Here is a 25,380-nt window from a genome sequence, read left to right on the forward strand (position 1 = left end):
AAAATCAGCTGTCTAGCACCAATGCAGGCACCATTATGAAAGGGTGCCTGTGGTGAGGGAATGATTGTTTATGTCCAGGAAGGCTTCCCTTGCTGCACAGAATTCATCCAGAATGGCGATTTGTAACTCCTATGTGTGCTGCATTGTGCAGCACACATAGAAGTTGCAAATCGTCATTTTTTTAAATGATTCTTTATGTACAGGAAGGCACACCTTCCCCCACATAAACAATCATTCATGGCGTTTTGCTGTTTGTGTGTGCACTGCACAATGCAGCACACATAGAAACAGCAAAAACAAGCAGAAATAAAGAATTTCTCCTGGTTTTCAAGTAGGTTTTAAATTGTTTTGACAGCCTACTGATACTGCTTAGCAGTCAAAGCACTGTTAAAATTCAATATTATTAAACTAAAGGATTTAAACTGTTCTTGTGTGGTGTAATATCTATAAAAGTATGCAAGGACATTTCAAGTCCTAAAACGTTTCAAGACCCTATACCAGCAAGAGGCTGCAACCCACCTGCCTTTATTAGGCTGTAGGAATCTAGCTCTTTATAGGATATATCAATTATCTGATATACCGTGTAAAGAGTACAGGGGTTCCCTTATAAGTGAACAAGGGCTTGCTCTAGAAATCCCAAGGTGCTCTATTGCAGGTTTTGTGGTCAAGCAGCCTTAGGCTGAACACACAGGAGACCAAGATATCTGCAAATAAACACAATGATCAATAAATGACATACACGACTCAAGAAGGCAATCCATACCAATTTATCGAAATAGCAACTATCTTTATATATTTCAGTTCAAAAAGTGAGTTCTTGAGTTCTGCAATGTTATCCTATAGAAGGACAAAAAAGTTCTGCAAACAGGTACAGTACAGCGAATTACGGGACAAATCCCCAGGAGTTAAGGTGAGTAGTGGGCAAGATGCAAGGCAGCACCACCAGTACACCACCAGTGGCACGAAGGTTGCCAGGTGCATGGTGAAAAACAGCGCTGGGAGCCCTATAGGTTTCTATGGAGAGCAGTCGCTGAGAAAAGAGGTTGCAGGATCTGGCTGGAAGGCCAGTCTGGTTGAACCAACAGGGGGTTCAAATCTTGAGAAGCTCGTGGACCAGTAGCAGTCGAGTGGGCCTGCGTGCAGAAGCTGCCGGTGGCAGTAAGGAGTCCACGAGGGGTGAAACCACACTGGACTCGAGCTCTGGAGGGCTTGGGGACCTTGTTGACACCATTAGCCCTCTTCAACTTGGGCCTTGTTGTGAAAAAAGGTGCCGAGTTTGTCGAAGAGGTCTTGTGAGGGAGGGATGTCAGTGGACTCGATGGTGGGTTGGGCGAACTCCTTGATGATGTTGAAGAGTTCTTTGCTGTTGTGTGTGTGAGTGGAGATTCTGTCTTCAATTGCTTTTCTCCTAGTTTTTCTGATGAGTTGGTGGTGGGCGTTGGTGGCGGTTCTGAAGTTGTTGTAGGCTTCTGTGGATTTGGTGTTCCTCCAGGCCTTTAAGGCGGTGGCAAGTGCGTCTGGACTCTCGAAGTTCGGTGGTAAACCATCTGGCTTTCTTGGCGTGGGTGGTGTTGTTTTTCTTGAGGGGGGGCTATGGCGTTGGCACTGTCGGAGATCCATCTGTGCAGGGTTTGGGCTGCGGTGTTGGGGTTGTTGTTTTCCACGATGGTTGGGGTGGAGTTGCTGAGTGATGAGGTTAGCTGGTCGTTGGTGATTCTGGTCCAGTTTCTTCGTGGGAGCAGGTGCAGGTGCAGGTGGGTGTTCTGAGGGTGAAGTGGACGCATTGATGGTCAGTCCATGGGAGTTCGGTGGTGTGGCTGAAGGTGATGGAGTTACCTGTTGTGAAGAGGGTGTCAAGGGAGTGTCCTGCTGAGTGCGTTGGTTCGGTCACGATCAGTCCAATGTTGTGGAGGTTGTCCAGGAGGGATGTGGTGCTGGGGTCCAGTTGGTTGTCGAGGTGGAAGTTGAGGCCTCCCAGTAGGGTGTATTTGGAGGACGCGATGGCATGCGGGGAAATGATGTCCGTGATGGAGTTGGTGAAAAGTCAACAAGGTCCAGGGGGTCGGTAGATGAGGGTTCCTCGGATGGTGGTGGTAGGGCTGGCCAGTATTTTGAAGTGAAGGTGTTCCATCAGGTCTGTGGGCTCGTCAGGGAGCGTGCTCAGGCGGAGGTTGGATTTGTGGACGATGGAGATTCCTCCTCCCGGGCAGGTGGGGCGGTCCTTCCTAGAGATCTTGTATCCTTGGGAAAAGGCGATGGCGATGTCCGGTCCAGAGGTGGTGTTGGTCCATGTTTCGGTGAAGAACGCTACGTCCGGGGTGGTGCGGTGAAGGAGGTCCCAGATTTCAGTGGCGTGTTTGTGGAGGGATCGGACCTTGAGGAGGATGCATTGCAGGGTCTTCGGTTGGGTTGGGGTCTTGCGGGCGTGTTGCGCCGGGTCCGTGGTCTTGGCGGTGCTGCAGGTGTGCCGGCAGCAGTGACAGCTGCAGGGTCCGTGGGTGTCGGCTGGTGATGCTAGCTTGCAGTTGTTGTGGCGTCCTGGGTTGAGAGCGTGGAGTGCCGCTGGGTCGTAGCGTTGGCGAGGTTCAGGGTTCCTGGCGCTGGTCGCTGTCGGGCTTGCCTTTGGTGCGCCTTTGGCCCGCGTCCGCGCAGCATCCGCCATTAAGTAGGGGTCAGGGAGGACTGGACAGCTGGGAGGCGGGAGCGGGGAGCGGTGCTGGATTGGGCCGGTTGCGTTGGTCGTGCTGGGGGGTGGGGGGGGAGGGGCCGCGGGGGCAGCAGCGGCAGGGAAAAACAGTCCGAAAAGGCAAAAAGAGGAAAAAGTGAAAATGAGGCAGTGAAAGGTGCAAGAAAAGTGGGGGAAAGACACAGAAGGAGAGTGAGAGGGGTTAAATCAGTGAAAAACGAGTGAAAACGGAGGAAAGAGAGGGGGAGTGAAAGGGGGAGACTGAAATTAGTAAGAAACAAGAGAAAAATGGAGGAAAGACACAGAAGGAGAGTAAAAGGGGGAGATTGAAATCAGTAAAAAAACAAGTGAAAACGGAGAGAAAGAGCGGAGCGGAGCAAGAGAAAGGAGACAGAGGTCCACTGGACCACCAGGGATGAGGCACAGGTAAAACCTGCAGGTGGAGGAGGGCCTCGAACACCAGCACTTGAAAGTGCAGGGGCTCGGGGGAAGGCCTCACTTGATGGTGGAGCTGCGAGGGGGGGGGGGGGAAGAGAGCAATTTCACGGACAATGAGTACTGGGGACTTGATTAGCAGGAACCCAGGACACTTCTGTCAAAGTTGCATCAAATACCAGGCAAAAGGTGAGTGTATGGGGGGATAACAGAACAAATACCCAGCTTTCTACATAGGCCATAAATGTTGAGCTGACTTACAATGTTCCCATCGCTTACACTTGGTATTCCTTTATTACTCATTATCCAGGATCCTTCAACCATGGTACAATTAAATTAAAAAATATATAAACAAAATATTTCATCCTCCGCAAGCACATCTTTAAGGAGTCAATAAGATGCATTTGTTATATTAATTAGAAATTATAGTAGTATAGTATTTTCCAAGAAGATGCTACAGTAGAATGGTTGTTACTGATGGTTATAGGTAAATGTTTGTATAGCGATAACAATCTAGAACTGAAAAAACGGGATATGTTTTGTGGGTGGAAAAAGCGTAACCAATCTTGTCCATATAGACACTAGCCACAGGGAGAGCACTTTCAAGCAGATTCTTCTATAATACGTAGGAAACAAGTGTCTTATGGAAGGATACTCCTTGCGGTGAAAAATACAAAGCAGTTTTCTCATGATCCTGAGTAGTTATGCAGTGGAGGTTCCCTCATACGAGACAAAAATTGAATAAAGTTACATGCATAATGCGGAGAGTGTCCATAGTCCAGTCAAATAAAAAGGATCATCTAGAGAGGGTCACCAGCCTGTCTTTTTACTTTCAGTTTGTGACACAAGGCAGGGGGCTGAGGTAAATGTGTGTAATGGGATTGGAATATCATCTGTAAAGGTAAAAAAATTATTTCAAGTGACTAAAGACTTTCTTTCCATATTACCTGGACTGGTGCAAGGATTGGCCAGAACTTGAAGCAAGACAGAAATTATCCAGTTCTCTATTCACCTATAGAGGGGTTTTACTAGCATTTTGACACTCCCACTAAAGAATGTCTGTAGGCTGCTGGATTACCGTGCCTCGTAAGGTTCTGACATCAGAACAGCTCTAGCAAGAAAATATGCAAACGGCCTTTATAGCGAGTTTATACTTACAAGATATTTACCAGAGAGCACCAGACATTTTCACATTACTACAGTTCAGATAAAACATTTCTGAAGCGCTCCCCCACCTGCAGATGAAGTCGGGCTGTCGCACATTTCTCTGTGTTCTGCCCAGCCAGAGAAAGGGTTCCAGTCAACTTGGCTTCAGTGGGCCGATCAGTAAACAGAACTCTGGATGGCAACCCAAGGCTCCTCCTTTCCGTATCCGCTTCAAACGTGTAAACAATTACTATGAAATAAAACGCAAAGAGACTGTTAGTTCATAAAGTTGATGCTGCAACAACATTTTTATGTATTAATTTGAAATATTTACTGGGACCAAATTCCAGTGGACTATATACCAATGATATTTATTGGATCCTCTTGCTGCCATATGGGCTGTGGAGGTATTTATTGAGCTAAACTGATGTGGCAAAATGGCAGGAAATATCATTCACCTAGGAAAATAAGTGGAGTGTGCTGTATAGCTCTTAGAAATTAAAGATAGGCGGTATGAAATGCTACACAAAAAGTATTTGTATTATTAATTGCAAGTTGAAAACAGCAATTGCAGTCAAATGAGGTTTAACAGTGTTAGTGTATACTTGACATTTACACTACTAGAAGTATTTACAGCTGTAAACTGGAATTAATCAGTTACTAGAGACAGTTCAAGAATAAATTACAAATGTGTGTAGAGGTCATGGACAGCTCACTAAGCAACACATTTTAAACACAGGGAAATATTTCAGGGGGGTGACATCTACGTCAGAACTTTGACATTCTTAAGTCCATTTAAAAGATTAAATGTACAAAGAAATCCCGTCAAAAATTTAGAAATCAAAAATATAGCAATTAAAATGTGCCAAAACATTGGTTAATCTTTATTACTCTGTAAACTACAAAGTGGTAGAAGTTGAACTTGACACCTTTGTCCCTTCTATAAAATGTCACCCTTCATCCGACCCTAACCTTGCCCCAAACATAGCTTCATTCCTAAAACGAATCAACCCTAAATCCCAATGTAACCTCATTTCTTTCTCCAGAAACATAACCCGTACTCAACCATACTCAAATCCTCACCTTCACACTTAAAAACACATTTAATAAATTTGTCATTTATTTATTTTACATTTGTAATAGGTTAAAGCATGTATATTTAAATATACCTTTTGAGAAGTATCTTTAAAACAATGTTGTTAAATACATTTAAAGCATGCTACTTTTTAATTAGACTGTTTAGTGCTGTTTAACTACAATGAACCATTGGAATATTAAAAAGACGCAGTTAGAATAAAAACAAATATAAGCCCAAGCTATTAAATGGATACTTTAGTTGAGCAAGGGAGAGTGCCACAAGCAAATGTGCTTTAATGTCTGTGGCACTGTTGTATTTGAAGTACAGGGTCTTCACACAAGAGTCTGGAGCCTCTCGGGGGTATGTTCATTATTTCCTGTTAGGCCCCAAGTTACAGGCAGCCCAATAATGCCATTTTCCTTAGCCGCCTCCTTTAATTAACTGCCAAATGTCACCCAACACACCAAGCCAGACAAACACATCTTCACCTTCGCATTGATCTTCACTCACCATTCTACAGCACGCACAGGCAGCCCAGGCATCACAGACACATCACAACACAACACCAAGCAATCATTCTTCCACCATTCCTACCCGGCCCTGTGCAACCATAGATACAATCAGTTTGTGTTGTATTTCATTGCAAGGCATGAGGACACAGAATAGTCCCTCATTTGTTGATTAAGACTGCACAGAAATGTAGTTCTTGAGTGGCAGCCCGTTGTCTATTAAGCACATTAACTGTTGGGTCTCTGTACCAGTGGCTGCAATCTTCAAACACGTTGATGATACCCTCATTGAGATGCCAGAGGGAGTAGTAATTCAAGCAGGCACTGTTCAAAGGTGTTCAGATGGGAGGAGGGTAATATAGCTCTATAAGGCTAATGCTTACCATAGGGTGCAATGCCAACGATAAAGGGTTCAAGTGACATAAAAATCATTGTAGAGTCAGTGTGAATGAACTGAGATCTGTGGATGACCACAACCACTCCTCCTCTACCCCAGGCTGGTGCAGCATTACGATGACAAGGTTAGCCGTTATGGTCAAGGATATGGTAGCAACAGATGCATCATCTAGCCGGGTTTCAATTACTGCTATCAGATCCAGCTAGGTAGCCTCAGTGAATGTCATGCAGCTGCACTAGGGGCAGGTACAAATAAAGAATAACCATGGAGTCATGGAGAGTTTAGGCACAGAACAGGAGGTATTGCCATCATATGACAGTGTACTTGGACCAGAATGTCCTAGTGTAATTGGCTGGCATTTTACTGGGAGCAGTAAATCACTATTAGAAGTCTGGGCCACCTGAGGTTCTGGGAAGCAGGTGTCTTGTAAAAATACAGAAACATCTATTTCTAGAATAAAATCAACACCAAAACTACAGTTTGTGTTAGCAGACGTCATGAGTCAGTTTCAATAACGGACACTTGTGGATACAGACCAGTTGTAAGCACCTTGTGGTACCTATTAATCGCAGTTGTTGCCATAGATACAAACCATAAGTTCTTAGATTAAACCCGCTTGCCGAGAGTCAAATATTTCTCTGAAACCCATGAAACAAGGACATATTGAAAGAGGTGGCAAAAGCACAAAGAAGCAAATTAAAGTGGGAGGAGCATGAACTAAGGTAAAAATAAATAGCAACGCGATCAAATTCAAACTCAATTGTGAAACAAAATGCTTCCCACTCACATCTGTAAACAAATTCATCCACAGCCATGCATCCATTCATGGATTTATCTATCCATTAATTCCATCCACTCCATCAATTCATTCATTCACAAATCCCTCTCATTCATCTGATCCATCCATTCATAAATCCATCTCCATTAACTTTCACATTCAATAATTCAGCTGGATAAGTGTGTGCTGTCTGGCTGTGTATGTGCCTGCATGCATGCTGTCTGTGTAGCCGTTGCTATGCATCATCGTGTGTGCATGGGGCACTGTGTGCTACTGTTTGAGTGGTGGACATTATGTGGCTTAATACCAGTGGTTATTTTGCTGCTGCATTAATGTGCTTTTTTATGAGCATCAATACTTGTTTCTGTGAGCTCAGAAGAAAGCTTGAAGTCTGAAAAAGAAGCTAGAGGAGGAGAAAGAGCACATTAATATTAAAGCAGCAGCAGAGCCAAGTGCATGAGGCTACAAGGAGATTGACAGAGGAGGAACAACTAATGCTGTGTTTTGCCAGAGGTACACCAGCATCAATGGACAGAAGAACATGTCGGAGAGGCAGGAGGCCAAACACTCTGAACAAGGTAGGGGGAGGTACTGAGATGGACTACATAAACTGAGCACTGTGAGGGGGCACAGAATTGGGTCTCTCACAAGCATTGGGTGGGTAAAGAGGAGGTGAGGAATAGACACTGTAGCAGTAGCAGAACATGTGAACAGACTGATAAACACAGGGCCAAGGCCAGGGGAGGCACTAGGTCCAATGACTGGGGGGTGCCACAGTGAGGTATAAGTGGCAGTGGGGACATTGACCATAGCTGACACGCTACAGTACACTATACAACACTACAATGGAAGAACTCCTTTGCAGAGAAAGGATATTGGAATCGTTGTGTGACTTCCTCCCCAAGCCCCACTCTAATGCCAATGCAATATGTTTCTTCCTTGTGGTACCACCACGCCACAACTTGAAATGGGTTTCGTAAGCAGTGGTAGGGTTACTTAATATCTCTAATTAACCCAACAGGATTTTGAAAATCTCCAACAAAATCCACATATTGTTAAGTAAAACAATCACTTCCCCGAGCAGGTAATGTTCTTATGTTTGCTATATTCTCTCAAAATAATTTGCATGTCATTTAAACACAACCTCTCCGGACACAACACTTACATATTGTAGGGCTGAAGTCCTTTGGATTAGCAGTATACGCAAAACAGGCTTCGACACTCAAACTGTAAAATAATGAACAGAGAACATCATTTATTCAAGAGACATTTTGAAAGCATTCAGACTGTCAACTGATTTTAGAGATTTAAATATCAATTCACAGTGAGGATTAACCTTGTACAATAACACACCACAGTTTCTAAAGATCTCACAAAGTCACACTAGGATGATGCCAGGCATCAACGGAACCATAACATTCAAAACTTTACCTGACAAAGTACTTACAGAGAATTAGGAAATTTTAAGTAGGACTAATTATCTCTCACTAACTGGATCAACAGGCCCTCAGATTATTGTTGACCATAGTAAACTGCTCAGATAGCAAATTGAGCTATTTTTTCTTTATAAGTTTCCGTGTGCTGATTTATTTATTAATTAGGATTTCTGTAAAGAGCTACAGGTCACCAAAGCAATTTCCAAGCATGGACTCTGTAAGAAAAGTCAGACACAAAGTTCTGAAAGCAAAAGACAGAGTCTAGCCAGACTTTCTTCGATTGCTGTCAGGACAATGCTGGTCTTAACTGAAAACCTGCTTAAATGCTTTGATTTTCAGTTTCCTCAACTGAAGGTAAAAGTCTGCTGTTTGAAACTGAGGGCTAAGGCTAATCAAGTGTTGCTCCCTTGTCTCCTAAAATATTTCTCCATATTTTAGTCTCTTAAAGCAGCATTATTACAGTAAATGAGCTCAGGATTGTAGTTTTCTTACCAGAGCATAGCCGATGGACATCATTAGAAGCCAACCTGACATTCACTCCAATATGCCTTGAACATAATAATGCAGGCACATTCTGCCTGCCTGACTTTGTACACCGTGCATTCTGGCAGCATGTGTTTTTTTTTTTTTAGAAGACCAGTATATACTAGAGTATGGTTGTCAATGACAGTCAAGCACAGAAGAACATGCATATAGATATTGGACACAAATGGATTGCTTCAAATAGTCTTCACCTCTTTGAAATAAATAATCTACGCACCAAAATTAAAGTAATGGTGTTCTATAACTTTTAAATGGTGTCCTCAGAACAGTTTGATGGCAACTCTACATTTTGCAGTACAGTTTTTACAGGAACGATAATGTGCTAGATCTTAAGAAGTTACCAAATTCCACTAGGTGCAGTTCCAGTGCAGGTCTTCTTGTTTAGATCAATCCTGCTTGGGGTAACTCGAATACGTTTTTTAATGTTGATAACAGGCCGTGCTCTATTGATAAAATAAAAAGAAATTAAGATGCATACATGCAATATTTACACTACAAGAATACACATATATAAATGAAATAATTGATTAAGCATTAATGACCAGACCTTTGTTACTTTAACATCTGCATTTCCTACTGCATATTCTCCAGGTAAGTTTGAAGTCATGCTAAATAGATTCTTGAACAATGCATGCTTGTAAAAGCAGCAAAACATAGTTTAGAATACAGCTTTTCATATTTTGCTGAATTAAGGCCCATTAAATGATAAAATAATGCCACAATTCTCATACTTTAAAGTTGAACTGGTTATGGCTATAGCCATTTTGTCCAGCATTAAAGTCAATGTAATTTAAATATCTTTGACACTATATTTAAAAATCCACAAATTCTGCGAGGTGGCAGAGCAAACCTGCACATGTGGAATTATCCTAAATCTTTGGCAATCAACTGGAAATCACTGTGACAGTTTTGCTCTGATGAAATTTAGATCAACCCACATAACTATCTGATCTAGTCGCCAGTATTTCAAAGCCTCATTTTCTTTTAATACACATCACAATATCTAATAATGTAGCCATAAGTGAGTTTTCCTAAGTGGTAGAAAACAGGTATTGTGAGGCTCTGTGTGGCCAGTAACCATTTTTGTGGAGTGATTGAATCGTCCTACATCTTCAGAAGTCCATATTTCTACATATCTGTTATTATAGAGGCAAAATGAAATTAAGATCCAAATAAAAGTACTGTTTTTTATTTTTGCTAGAGTAAGTCTGGCTTGTTCCATTAAAGTTAGGATTTCTGTTCTGTGATTTAAGCCATCCTTTTTTTTTTATACTTTCTTTTTCATTTTGCAACAAAAAAAACATATTGTCAACGATACAGCATATAGGGTCATACTTTCGTGTTTGTTGTTGATACTCGGTACAGGCGGTAGCATTGGAGACAGACAATCACAATAGGGGTACATAATCATCCTTTTATATAACACAGTGAGGAACAAGAATGGGATAAACCAAATACATATAGGCTGTACACTTCTAGTATTAATTCTCCCGGCCTTCCTCCTCCGACCAGCTTTCTTTGCCGTCTGGAGTGTTGTGAGCAGAGACATCTCCCTCCGTCAACCACGAAGTACACAGTTCTCGCCATTCCATCAGATCAGCTTGTAACTTTTCGTCCCTGTGTGTAAGTTTCATATGTGCTTCCTCGGCTAGTGTCCACTCCTAAAGCCAGACCGGCAATTCCGGACCTCTCTGTCCCATCCATGTTATGGCCACCCTACGTCTAGCTAACACTAGCATTAATTGTAGTAATTTATAAGGCAATTTCCGTTTCTTAGGCTTCCGTACAGATGCTAATAGGCAATACAAAGACTCTGGTCTCAACTGATGGCCCGTAGCTTCACTAATCCTGGAGACCACTCCCATCCAGAACTGCCTGACTCCTGAGTACTCCCATGCCAGGTGAAGAAAATCCGCATTTCCTGCGGCGCACCTCAGACATCTACCATCCTTGTCACGTGAAATGCGTTTTAATGTTACCGGCGTTAACTGCGATGTAAAAAATTGAAGTTTGTCAATTTAAACCTCGCATTGCAGGAGACGATGCGTGTAAGTGCGCCTATGTAAGCCCACTGTTTCTCTTCCAACTGGGCGCCTAGATCTTTCTCCCAGGCAGCCCTGGATGGTGGCACCGGGAGTGTGGAGTCCTGTTTCATGGCTTTATATAGGAGAGAGATCATTTTACGACCAGCACTGCACGTGAGCAGGATATCCAATGTTTGTGTCGGGTGGGGAATGTCTGGGTATTGTGGCCAGGTGACCTTTTCCACCTCCTGGATACCTCTGTAATGTAGGAAATGCCCCTGCCCTAGGCCAAAACTCTCCTCCAACTGTTCATAGGTGATAAATGTCTCATTGGGGAAAAGGTCAGCAGGTACTTCACAGCCACCATCCCTACAGGTCTGAAACGACATATGCATTCCCATTTCTTTAAAGGGAGCCAGTATCCAGATCTGTAACTCCCTATGGAATGGTGCTTTCCCTAAGACCCTCTCCACGAACTGCTGCCACATGTCAGCCGTGTGTCTCACTACATAGGGGCGAGTCGCCTCTGCTTCCCTGCCCTGCATTAGCGCAGTCTGAAGTGTCAGGGTATCCGCCCTGCCAGCCAGTAGGCATTTTTCCAAATTGTCTGCATCTGTCAGCCAGTGGGCCGCAGGTTGCAATTGAGCAGCGTAGTAATATACCTCAAAGTGTGGAGCCTCTAAGCCACCCTCCTCATAGCTGCGTATAATAGTGTTTAGGGCTACTCTACTCCTCCTTCCGGCCCATAGCAGTGACGCGAGAATCATATTCAGGGTTTTGAAGACGCGCGCCGGTAGCGGGCATAGTAAGTTCTGTAACACATATAGGGTCCTTGGGAGCATCACCATCTTGTAGATTGCCAGCCTGCTCATCAATGACAGTGGAAGGGCGTTACAAAATGTCACAGAGTGCTGTAGGGTTGCAAGTACCCGATCTATATTCATTGCCAGCACTTGTGTATCTGACGACGCATCCTGTATCCCCAGGTATCGGAAACCCGCCCGCTCCCATCTAAGCAGGGCCGGACTGGCCGTAGCGGGCACCGGGCAATCCCCTGGTGCGCCGCACGGGTGGGGGCCGGTTTTGGGCCCGATTTTGTTACAGGGCCGATTTTGCAAAAAATCGGCCGAAATCCGGCCCTGGCAAAGAGCTCGGCGGGGGGGGGGGGGGGGGGGATGGGGGGAGGGCCGAGCACTTTGCCAGGTTCCCAGTCCGGCCCTGCATCTAAGTCCCAGGTCCAGGAGATCTTCTAGGAGCACCAAAGCTAGTCCCGCGAATGGAAAGATCAGCGATTTATTACGGTTAAGTCTCAACCCAGATACCTCTCCAAACCTATCCAATTGACGGTGCAGTTCAGGTACTGCTTCCCGAGGGGAGGCCAAATAAAGTGCATCGTCTGCATACAGGGAGATGACATGACTCGTCTCACCCACTCTGATTCCCCACTGATCCAATTCCGCTCTCACCTGGACCGCCAGTGGTTCTATGGCAAGGGTGAACAATAGGGGCGAAAGTGGGCACCCCTGGCGAGTGCCCCTACCCAGCTGCCACTCTTGTGAATGCGTGCCCCCAAGCTTGACCCTCGCACGAGGCTCCATGTACAGTATGAGGATCCAGCGACAGAATCTGGGTCCCCAGTCCCACGACCCAGAGCACCTCCAAAAGGTATCCCCAGTCCACCGAATCAAATGCCTTGGCTAGATCGATGGAAAAAAGTACCATCTGTTCTTCCCAATCACCTACTTCGTGCATAATATGATTAAGCCATCGTAAATTCATGGCCGTGTTCCGGCCCGGGATAAAACCGCATTGGTCCTCATGCACCGAATGCGGCATATAAAGGCCCTAGGTGGGAAGCCAACAACTTGCACAGAATTTTAGCATCCGTGTTGATCATAGCAATTGGCCGGTATGACGAGGGCTCATGAGCATCCCCTGCCGGCTTCAGAATCATATAGATCTCTCCCCGCTTCATGCTGGGTGGAAGGTCACCGCATTCGAAGGCCTCCAGGTATACCTGTAAGAGGAGACGGGGCAGCGTGCCCGCAAAGGCCTGATAAAACTCAGGGGGTACCCGTCACTCCTCGGGGACATTTAAGCCATCTTTAAATGTTTCTTGGACAGTACAAGGAAAGTGGAAAAACGCTTCCAATAAATGATGCAGTCAGGTGAGATATGATCCAGCGTTTATCTTGGCCACTTTCAATGTCATCCTAAACAGTGTCCATAAAATGGGTTGTACACTTTATGTTGAAACCAAACAAAGTAGTTATTGTGAGAAGCACGTTCTTTTTTCCCCTCCAAACAGCATAAATAAAAACGGGATCATCATGGCCAGGTTATCCTCAGTGCTTAATTTGAGCAGGTGGTTTCCGGTGGTCAGTACCAGCACTTAATCACCAATACTGCCGCTTTTCATGAGTACCAGTTAAGGACACATTCTTTTATGGTAGGCATGGGGAGATTAAATGATTTGGCCAGAATCACAGGATGTTGAGCCGATGCCAAGACTCAAACCTGGTTCCCACAGCTCTGAAGTCGGCCGTTCTGGCCATTACACCCGCATCCTCTCCCCACTTTCATGGTCCGTAGTTGGTGCAATGGGCTGGTGCAAGCTACCTCCTGACGAGAGCACTCATTTCTTTTTTACAAATTAACCACCTGTTATCCTGGATAATGCGGTTGGTACAGCCACTGCCCCTGTATTGCTTTACTGTGATCATACAGCCATGAACCAATGCTCATTTTGGTCCTGCAAAATATTTTGATTCGGTTTTTGCCCATTTTTTGAGGTTGAACTAATCTGTTGACCCTAGAAAGGAGCTTGAGCAACTAAATGCATAATGGGATGATGCAACCATAAAGCGTGCAAAGTATGGTAGACTATGTACTCGTGTGTGAGCCTGATTTTTTTATGAAATAGTAGATGTGCAGTTATTCTATGAACTTTATTATACAGTCCGGAACACTGATAAATCCATCTAAAGGTCAATGTTCATCAACAATGTGGTACATGCTCAGGCAGATAGTTTTCAGGCATTTTATTAAAAGATATGTTTAAATGGAAGGTCACACTCTTCTGTTCTGCAGCTATTACAGAGTTAAAGGAATAAGCTTATTAAATAGGGTGTTTAATTCAAACCACTACTTTCCCCTCCTCATTTGGTGACTCAAGTATATAACCACAAGAATCCCCGAATATCAGTCAGTCAGTAAAAACTTAATTTCGGCGCAAAGCCATAAAAGTGCTTACATTTTAAAAAGAAATCACAGATACAATATATTTACAAGCCATTTACATCCTTACATGACAGGCCTCTCCATAGCAACACGATCAAAGAATCCCTAAAAACTACTAAGTTAAAAGAATAAAAAGGATGTTAAATCTAAGAATATCAATTAATGTGAAAGTTCGATCAGTCACACATATCCATGCAGTTAGACACAACAAGCTAGTGTAAAGGGGAAAACAAAATAGAATGTAAAAGAGACAAATCTAGACATACCTGAAAATAGTTACAATATCTGAAAGAGACCCAACAGCAACATCAGGATATGAATTTCGGTCTAGATCCATATTTCCAGCGACGGAATACCCAAAGAACCTAACTTTGTGATCTGCACCGCTAAGAATCTGAAAAAGAATAATTTTAAGTGTCTAAAACTTGTTCCAAGATGCTCAACATAATCAAAGTACTAAGTCTTCCAATAGACTAATGGTAAAAGGGTTGGCTGTCATGAAAGCTACTACTGAACATCAGAGGTTATGTACATAGCGATTGCTAAACAATGACCCAAGAGAATCAATTGTGATTAAAAATATAATAGGGAGACATGGTCATGACGGTAACCAAGGGAGACAGCAATTTTCTCATTTCCTAGGAATCTGACCCACTCACACTTTCTGCTTAGATTGACTAATACTCATTGAAAACAATCTGGGAAACATGCATTCTTATTTAGGATCAGTTATCCTCTCTTAATTCTATTAAAGCCAGGTCCAAGCAACCAGTCACCTAGCTCCTTATATTCACAGCCCACAACAGCTGACACTTTATCATAGACCTTGGGATTGGAACAGAGTCCTGGTGCAGACATAAGAAATGTGGATGAAGAGAACTCTACTGAACTTATGACGGTGCCAGGCAAGCTGACTCCAAGAGGACATTGCAGTGACTTCTTCGCTCCAGTTTACCCCATATTGGGAACGATGGCCAAACTCCAAAGAATGGGGCAGCCAGCAGCAGGTGTCTGACAATGGGTGAAGAGTACACTAGGTAAGTGGGAGAGGAGCAGCAGACTGCAGAAAGAAGAGACTGACCTACAAAAAGAGCCTTTGGACTGAGGAGGAAGGAGTATACAGTTTATGCACAATACACTGGGGGTAAGGTTTCATTCTCTCTGTGAAAGAACAGGCTTGAAAGCTCAACAAAAAAAACTAAAGTGTATTAGAAGATTGTATAGAAGCAACTCTTTAATACACTTAACTCAACCGTCGGTTAAAACAATTTCACTATTAGAAAGGTATGCTTTTTATCTCGGTGAGTAAATGTTGTAGGAAATTCAAACATTTAGCTTGCATTTCAGGTGAAAAGAAATCTGCAAGTAATACGGTTCTGCTGTATGAAGAAAGCAAGCAATTGTACAGATCACTGTGGAAAACACTTTCTAAAGGCCCTGTATCAATATCAAATGAGATTGTAAATAGCCAGATTATAATTGTTAGTGTGTGGATTGACTAAATATACACACACCAATTGTGTAGATCACAATTTACATTATGAAGAAAAATGTAATGCTTGCCTCCTAGTTGACATAAAAAAATGACTCCGGTTAGCCACGTCCTACTCCAAGATCTTGCTTTAAAGACAGAGTTAGGCAGCTTGCTGCAAAGGACATAGTGAACCATAATTCTCTCGACAACCTATGTAAAGGCAATTTAGTTACTGTGTTATGTTTAAGTTAATGCAGAATGTTGCACATGCAGGTGAGTGGAGGCGTTTTCCTCCCACTATAGCGGATGGTGAATACCCTGGGTCGATGCCAAGCAGGCAAATGCAGCTTCAGATTGCTTATTTTTGTATTGGGCAGTTACCTATGAGACAGTCTTTTTATATAAAAAACTTTATTGAGCACCACAAAGTGAGTTCAAATTTGTCATAACAAGTACAGCATGGCATTTTCTGTGTTTTTCTAATCGTAGACACGTATTTCCTTCATGTACTTTTAAAGAAAACTGCTAGTATATGCCAAAACTAGGAGAGGGTATTCTCATGGCTAAGAAAAAATGGGTGCATATACAAGATATAAAATACCATGCAGGTCAACGAGTACCATATAGCTAAACAACCCCATTAACACACAACCCCCCTCCCTCCTGTCCTGTCATTTCCTATACAACATTCGACCTGGTGTGTGTGTGTGTGTGTGTAGACTACTGGTTGCAGGGTACTACTGGAGTGCAGCGGAAGTGAGAATAGGACCCTCAACAACCCGTTAAATTGTGGACTGCACAGCATTGGATACATTATGGGGTAGGAGTGATATGTGGAGGGTGAAGATCTAGTGCTTTAAAATCTTCCAGCATGAGATCCCATGCCATAGAAATGGGATGTTTACGCTGCCCGCGGGCCTCTAATCGCCGCACTTTTGACACTGCACCATCATACCACCTCTTCCTGCCATGCAGGCAAAGTAGGGCATCTAGGGGATTTCCATCTCATGGTGATCGCTCGTATGGCCAATATGAGGGCAAGGTCAAGGAAACGCAGTGGAACTTTCAAAGCACTTTTGCGCTTACGGAGGCCCAGCAAACACTCCAGTATATTGTCCATGAGTTGTAAGAGTGTAATCTCCCAGAGTGCAGTTCGGACCCCCACCCAGTAATCGCGAAAGTGGGGACAGGCCCATACCATGTGAGTAAAGCCTGCTTCCTCGTATCTGCAGCGTGGGCAGTGATGTTGGGCGTCTGGAAACATGCGATGAATTATTTTGGGGGTTAAGTAGGATCTGTGTAACACCATGCATTGTATGAATTTCAGTCTGGCATTGCGGGATACACGCTTAGGGTGTTCCAGAACACTCACCCATGCTTTATCAGTCAGTGCAACTTCAGTTGTCTCTGACCATTTTGTTCTAAGGTTGGTGAGTGGAATGGAAGCTTGCGACCAGATGCCAACGTATAACCATTTAATAAGATGGCAACCCTTCCCCATATAATAGAGAGAACATACCAGCTCGTGTTGCGGGGGGTTCAGTGCGTTGAGGTGCCCATGTCGTCCTAACATAGTGTGAGACTGCTGAATGGGTTAAATAAAGTCAGTTCGGTACACCAGTGGACTGTACAGGAGGGTTTCATCACCAAACAGCGACCCAACCTCCTCTACGCCAGCATCCGCCCAGACATTTAGCCGGGCCTTCGTGAGTCTGCCACCAGTGGTTGGTATTCCCAAAAGTGGGATGAAACCAGCATATGGAATTGCAGCTGGGGTGTAAAGGAGGGCTTTCTTCCAGCGGTGGAGTGATGTTTCAAGTAGTGTAAGCGCAATGGTGGGGGTGGGGGGGGGGGGAGAATCTTTACCTTCGGTAGGAGCAGGGTGTGTAGCCCGGGTCTTATACCATATTTGCCGCATATTTCTGCCAGCGGTCCAATAAGACAACCATTGGAGCTGGCAAGCATGGTAATAGGCTCTAAAGTCAGGTACCCCCAATCCGCTCTTATGAGCTTCTAACGGCAGTTTCTTGAGGCTTATCCTCCGTCGGCCTGTCCCCAAAAACAAGCTCCAGCAGTATTGTATCAAGAGTGTGAAAGGTAGACAGAGGAACCACAAGAAGTAAATTCACAAAGAAATACAGGAGACGGGTAGCACCACCATCTTGGAAATTGTAACCCTCCACATCACCGACAGTGGCAAGGATGTCCAAAAAGATACACTGGAGCGTATTCCAGTAATTGCCTTTGACAGATTACCATCAAGTTGGTCCGCCTGTGTTCTGTATATCTGGATTCCTAAGTACTTAAATGTATGATGGGCTACTGGCAATTTATAATTACCGAAGCGGAGCATGTTTGGGTGAGGTCCGTCATGTAGGTAGAAAGCGTTCGATTTCCCTTCATTTATGGCTGACCCGAAATCCGTTCAAAGGTGGAAAAAATTGCAGGGAGGGGCTCCGCCCTCGCAGAGAGATCCCATAGGTAAATAATTATATCATCGGCATAAATTGAGATTAAGTGTGTGGCGCCGTCTATTGAGATCCCCAGGTGTTCAGCAGTCTGCCTCAATGCTATCGTGCACGGCTCCAGGGCAAGGACAAACAACAGAGGGGAACGGGGACATCCCTGCCGTGTGCCTCTGTGTATAGTATATTCTCATGAGATATGACTTCCGGTACGAGTTCTTGCAGTAGGGACAGTATAGAGCAGACGCACCCATTGAAGATATTCTGGCGGAAGCCCGAAGCGTCGCAGGGCTGTGAACATGTATCCCCATGTATTGGAGTCAAAGACTTGGCGTAGGTCCAACGCTTTACAGCCTGCGTTGGCATACTCCGCTGGGGTAGCCTGCACGATGTGATGTAAGCAACTAATATTTAGGAAGGTACTGTGTGTGGGCAGAAAACCGTATTGGTCTTTGCGAATTAGGGTAGTGAGGTGGGGTAGGAGTCAGTTGGCTAGGGCCTTACTCAGGATCTTGTATTCGGTCACTAATAGAGACAAGGGTTGGTAACTAGATAGGTCAGTGCCGTCTCATCCCGGTTTGGGGAGTGAAATGACTAAGGCTTGCATGGTGGAATGGGGCAGGTGAATGGACCCCAAGGCTGTCCCATATAGCTCTTCTAACTTTGGAACGAGAACGCCTGAGTAAGTTTCAAAGAATTCTATAGGCAGGCCATCGAGGCCTGGGGGCTTGTTACTCTTCAGACCCTTGATAGCGGCCCGTATCTCATGTCTAGTAATAGGGCCCGAAAGCTCCTTTTGCATGTCTGCTTTAAGAGATGGGTATGTGAAGCCGATGAGAAAGTCATCCACTTCAGTATCGTCAATATGTGTAGATTCGCTATACAGAGTACTGAAATAATTACAAAAGGCGTCGTTTTTCTCTAGTTGGACTTATGAGACAGTCTTAAACAGCACTCAATCAGATGTACTCAGCCCAGTATAGTGAAAATGCGGAGTGGACCTCTTACCATGCTTTGCACATAGAGAAACTGTAAAAGACTAAACAAAAAAACAGGTAGAGACAAAACCTAGAAAAAATCTGCAATGATTATAACCAGATCAGTGAACTCAAGCACTAATTAAATAAAAGCACATATTTTTCCCCTTATATAAAAATGAAGACCCCTAAAACCACATGCACCATCTACTTTAACAAAATGAGATATTCACAGGCCCTCATGGTTCTCCTGAAAACGTGTTCCCATTAAAAAAAAGTTTCATAGATACACTGCTCAGCTGTGGAAAGGCAGCCGTGACATTCTTAACGCCATATTTGATTTAGGTTATATTTTATACACAAGTATATAAATTTAGTGCATACAAAACAGCCAGCAATTACCATGCAGCGTTGATATATACTTGGGTTTTTCAGTTACTGAATTGATTTGAAAATCAGTTGGCAAACAATAGAATTCTTCAGTCTTTCAAGATCTTCAGCTTGCAAAGCAATATCACAACTGCCTTTCTTGTCATTTAAAACTAGTCAAAGAATAGGACACCAAATTAGATGTACAAGTGACAGCTACTTAATCAATTGGTTCACTGGTTTGTGAATGGAAAGAGCCAATGTGACAGAAGTCAGGATACTACTTCAGATTGTTCCCAGTTCAATGACACTGTTCCGGCATAGTCATGTCAACGTAATTATTAAAAATATCATTAATTTAATAAGAATAAACAAAGTACAAAGGAGACATCTTGAAACATGCTGGGCCTCAAGGAACACATTTTGCAATCAACAAAGGAGAGGACACTTCTTAGGTCAGGTTAAAGTGACAAACCCAAGTTGTTTTAGGTTTGTATACACATTTAATCACAGGCCTAACCCCATGGAGTAAGAGTGCACTGATCAAAACAATCAAATAAAAAATAATAACAAAAACACTTAGGAAATATAAATTGACAGACAACATCAAATTGTACTAAACTAAGACTTTTCTAGCCCCTGACTGCATAGGAGTTCAATAAATCAGTTACTGTAGAGGAGTCTGACCTACAAAAAAAAGAGTATTTGTACTGAGAAGGAAGGAGTATACTGTTTATCCACAATACCACTGGGGCTAAGATTTCAATCTCTCTGTGAAAGATCAGGCTACACAGCTCAACAAAAAAACTAAAGTGTATTAGAAGATTATATAGAAGCAACTCTTTAATACACTTAATAACTCAACCTCCGGTTAAAACAAATTCACTATTGGAAAGGTATGCTTTTTATCTCCGTGATAAAAAAAATAATATCAAAGAAAAATAGAAAACATACATCACATGTTAAAAATGATCTACTTCGATCTGAGAGATTGGAAAATTCTGTCATAGTTTCTGATTTGTATGCACATAGTAGTCGTTTTAAAAGTAATGTATGGAATGCCTCGTTCGTTACCTGTGCTGGGTTTGTATTTATTCCATTCTTTGCCCCGTGATATATATAAACTTTGCCAGCATTTTCATCATATGGAGCACCAACAGCTATATCTGAAAAGATATTTTTAAAATACTTTTAGAATGCACTTTTGATATGGCTAGTAGTCATCTATGTTGAAGATATTATTTCAGAGGACACAACGTTCACACTGTTATAGCAGTACAAGCACAGCACATTTTTCTAAATGGAATTTGCCTTAGTCGTGACCACTTTGGCAGAATCCAACTTTGCATTTCTGCCCAGTATCAGGCATGTATATTAATTGGTAAAATTACATAGTCAATGTCATCACTGAAGACAGAAAAAGAACAAACATTTTAAATTTCTTTTGTATTCACGGAAAACATGATGTACAACCTCAAAATAGACTTTTGAACGTCAGGATGGGCCGAAAATGAAACAGCACCGAGTTCATATTTAGCAAATATGTACTTTGGTAGTAATTTAACATAGGGATAACTGTGCCAAAAACAAGTAGTTTAGTTATGTACAAATAAACAATTCAACATAAAAAAAAATAATCTTCAGAACAGAATGAGGACCACTCTGGAAAAACGTGGTTAGTCAAATGCATAATAACCAACATAACGATGCAGTACAGGTGTTGTCTTGTGGTGTACCCTCTTTATTGAATCATGTGATGACATGCGGCGTGTTGTGTTCGCTCACACTACAACACATTCCTTTTTTTCTTTTTTCTTTTTTTAAACCTGCATGGGTTGAGTGGTGTTTAGAGGACTGCTGGGCAGATCCAAATGTTCTACTCCTGTCTGTAAAAGTTACAAAACTGAGCATCCACTGAACTCCGTTCTAGTGGGGCACAGGAACCAGAGATCCCTCACTTCCACAACCTCAGCCCATGCAACCATAAGCACCCACATAAGTAACTTAAATCTCCATCGTGGTCACTTTCAACATTTATTTTGCAATAAATGTGAGTACTTAATTTCGTTTTAGTCATCTTCAACAAAGGAATACAAATTCAACATCATGTAGATTTGTAATGACTACTGTACATACATTTTGTTCAGTTTTCCATTGCTACGTGACCGACTCAAGAATTAAGTATGCACGCTACAGGAGTCTTTGCTTAGCATGATCCTCATGGCCGCAATGGGGTGAGCGCTGTAGGACCTTCGCACTTGGCCACAATGAAGGATTTCTTTCCAGCAGCCCGATCTACTTGCCTTTGCTGCTGCTGGGATCATGCATTTAGAGCCAAATACAATTCTAATTCCCAGCATGTGTTTCCTACCCTGGCTGTAGGCACATAAAGCATTGCTTTTCAGATCTAGATCCCCATCAGACAGCTGATCCCCTAACATGGACCTGAACCATGAATGATTAGTTTGTGAGTGTAGTGCAAAGCCATCGGGCTATCCACCTTGAACACCATCACTTACCTTTGTAAGAGGGAGATAATTGAACATGCCCAGCAAACTGATCAGGGCTCAGGACACGGTTAGCTCAGGATTTTCAGTCTGGCGTCCTACAACAAAAAGGTTTTTCCCCAGGTTCCTTGCGCATTCGAGATGCTGAACCTTACAAATCTCTGAAATAACCAAAATGCAACTCGCCTGCCCCCAAAGAGAGGCATTTGACATCAAAACAACAGATGACAGTACAGAGAAGGTAGTAGCAAAGCAAGGAGTTCTGTCACCCAAGGTAAACATACGTATTGCCACCAAATCGCAGAGCAAAGGTGCAGTTTTTATTGCTGTTTGGGGAAATTTGATGCCACTTAAAACCTGGCACAGTAGAATGGCAGAAGAGATTCCTTCAACAATTTAACAAGGTCCAGCTGCGCATCAGAAACCACATGGATTTGAGACATGCTCAAAGTGACCAGAAGAGCCTAAAAAAAAAAAACACTTTAGGGGGTGACTGGGGCCAAGCAATCCTCTCTACCTCAAACTTGATACACAGCTTAGCGTCCAAATGAACTTATTTTATTCCTCCCAAGCAATACGAACAGTAGATGTTTAGAAAGTAACACATGGTCACATAAGGGGATGCCCAAAGGGGACTGGTGAGTACGCAGTCTATGTTTAATGAGCTAGCACATTATAATGCCATGAACAGCTGCAAGTGGCGGCCTGCACAGATCGGGGCCTCCCTCTTCGCTGCGTCTTTCCTCACTCGTCCCTCATCCAGCAGGAACAGGAAGCACACCCAGGCTCCCCTAAGCCAATCACAACTCTGCAATGCACTTCGAGTTTGAGCTGAGTGCCATGGTTCGGCGCGCAAACAAGCACTGGGAGCCTAGGCATGTTTCTCCAACCAGGCAGCAATCCAGCCTGGGTGGAGAACATATAAAGTGTGCATGAATGTTTGGCTGGCCCCAGGCGACCGGCCAAACATTCATGTGCGCTTACAGAGTGTATTCACCACTCCCCCTGCTCCTCTGTCATCAGAGCAGCCCTGTCCCACCCTCAAAAGCTGCAGCAACAGGACAAAATAGAGTGACAATCACATCAAGTTATTATCACTTCATTTTTTCTTTATTTCACTGCTGCAAAGCAGTGGGGGGGATGCTCCTCTGCCTTAGTGGAGGAGCCGCCACTAACATCTGCTCATGACCAGATTTCTACAAATTATACTGCATCATTGTTTATTTTAATACCTCCTGCCATTACAACAGTCAAAATGGTTGAGGAGAATAGAAGGGGAGCATCACACAAAAGGCAAAAGAAGGCACTTGTTTGTGAAGTATACTTTTGCTGCAAGACTCCAAGGATTTAAAAGAAGCTAGGGGCTTTCTGTGCAGGACAAGCACTGGCAAAGCCAATATGTCTCGACTACAAGAGCTAGTGACTATTTTTATAGCCGGCCCGTGCTGCTGTAGAGCATGGCTACAAAACATTGAAGAGAGACACCGGTGTCCATCGTGTTCTCCTACTGCTGAACGTTAGTTATCCAGCATTCCAAACTGATTTTCGTTGCTTCTCTTTGTGCGGCTATAAGAGGACGCTCGTCCTCTGTCAGGCCAGTGAGCAGCACCCGATTGACTAGCCGGTACATCATGCTTATTAATACCCAGATCACGCGTCCTGTTGGGTTGCACATATTAAAGTCCAATTGTTTCATCCATGCGGCACTGAATAACTGCAACAACCTTTGTTTCGAAAGGATTTTAAATACTGAACTCAAAAGTCGTAATGCGTAGTAAAGGCCATACAATGACATTATGCATAAATCAAGTTCTTATTGTATTGCTTTATTTATCCGTGTTATTTATAGCGTACAGAAAACGGACTTAATGGTCACTAACGTTACACGATAAAACATATATGATGTGAAATTTGTGTATTTAAGAAAGTGTTGGAAAAAGGCCGAATTTGCAAGCAATGTTAATAAATTAATGACTTCTACTCAAAGTGCCTTGCGGCTCTATTTAATGCGCAAGGTGCTACAAGTAAAATTACCTTATCCAAACAGCACAGTATTCTACTTTTAAGAAACAAACCAGTTTCCTGAAATCTTTCAGACTTCTTACTCAAACATCAATTCATTGGTTACTGTGTTTTGATATTTTTTGCCTTAGTAGGTTGGGGCGGAAAGGTGTGGGGTAACAATCTTCATCCAATGGGTGGCCACCGTATAATTGACCGATGTGCCCACCCACCGCACTGTATGTACAGAGTAGGGCTGCTGTTGTCTCAGACATCTGGCATGTACTTACTACTGCAGATGGTGTCAGACAGCAGCTGCTCGCTTCAGCCGCCTCCAGTGCAGATAAACTACCAGGATATAGCTGCTGTCTGCCATGAACCGGATTACACAAGTCAAGCTAAAGCAAAGAAATGTGGCTACGAAAGCACAAGCAGTGGAAGAACACAAACACTTTGGCCATGCTTTAGAGGAGGGACAAACACACAAAAGGGAAGTGAAACCAGCACACACTGATCAAATACACATCAAAACTAGAGTGATGATGAAGCTAACCAATGGCATGCAATGGGTGGGCTCTAAACCCACTGTAAGCTAACAAAATATATCTTACAAGCTACAGCACATGCTCTCGCTCAGGCGAGACCTTAAAGGCAACTCCATCTTTTTTCAACAATCTGTTCATTGTTAAGATTTTAAAACCAGATCACAGATTCAAAAGATGGATCTCGGGCCTGTTTCGACTTTATATCAGTAGGGCATCTAATTTAAACAGTCAAAGAGTACAATAAACTGCAAGGGCTCATTTTTCTTTTCATTCACCCGCATTACTAAATGAAAATTAGTTAACTATGACTCATACAAATAGAAGCAATCCTATTTGCTAACATTGTCTTAATTGTTGTTCAGCAGAAGATAAACTAGTTATTTTTTTTTTAATTACACTACATAGGCAGTGGGAACAGAGCAGGTTTGCTGTAGAGCTTTCCTACAGTTTTGTAGTATTTGGCCCCTATGGAAGGAGGGAGTATTTAGAATACTTCTGAAAAACAGGATAGTCATGCTGCGAGTCATGAAGGCTGGACTGAAGGAAATCATAATCTCCCTCCAGAACCTTATCCACTTCAAGATTAGATGTTTTAACAACAAGGCCAACAAACAAACTCCCTCAGCTGGGTAACACCAGAACAGGAATAAGAATCTTGCCAGACTTGAAATATGGAAAAAGAATGAAAACAGAAAATCAGTTATTGCTCATCCAGAGGGTGTGGATGGAGAAGAACATCCATACTGACTTCAGAAATACTCCAACCCTCT

The 25,380-nt window shown here is 43.2% G+C and overlaps 1 protein-coding gene across 2 annotated transcripts in view; it reads right to left on the minus strand.

Annotated features, from left to right (window-relative positions):
• Positions 1-25,380, minus strand: part of ITGA6 (integrin subunit alpha 6) — a 223,537-nt gene that overhangs the window by 56,773 nt on the left and 141,384 nt on the right. For both annotated transcript variants that reach the window (XM_085645291.1, XM_085645292.1), the window contains exons 8-12: positions 20,632-20,723; positions 14,539-14,666; positions 9,350-9,451; positions 8,195-8,256; positions 4,357-4,517 (exon numbers count right to left, since the gene is read on the minus strand). In XM_085645291.1, the coding sequence (XP_085501417.1) occupies positions 4,357-4,517; positions 8,195-8,256; positions 9,350-9,451; positions 14,539-14,666; positions 20,632-20,723 (545 nt within the window). The remainder of the gene's footprint in view (positions 1-4,356; positions 4,518-8,194; positions 8,257-9,349; positions 9,452-14,538; positions 14,667-20,631; positions 20,724-25,380) is intronic.

This window comes from Triturus cristatus, chromosome 3_1 (assembly GCF_964204655.1).
Source record: "Triturus cristatus chromosome 3_1, aTriCri1.1, whole genome shotgun sequence".
In the NCBI taxonomy this organism is placed as follows: domain Eukaryota; kingdom Metazoa; phylum Chordata; class Amphibia; order Caudata; family Salamandridae; genus Triturus; species Triturus cristatus.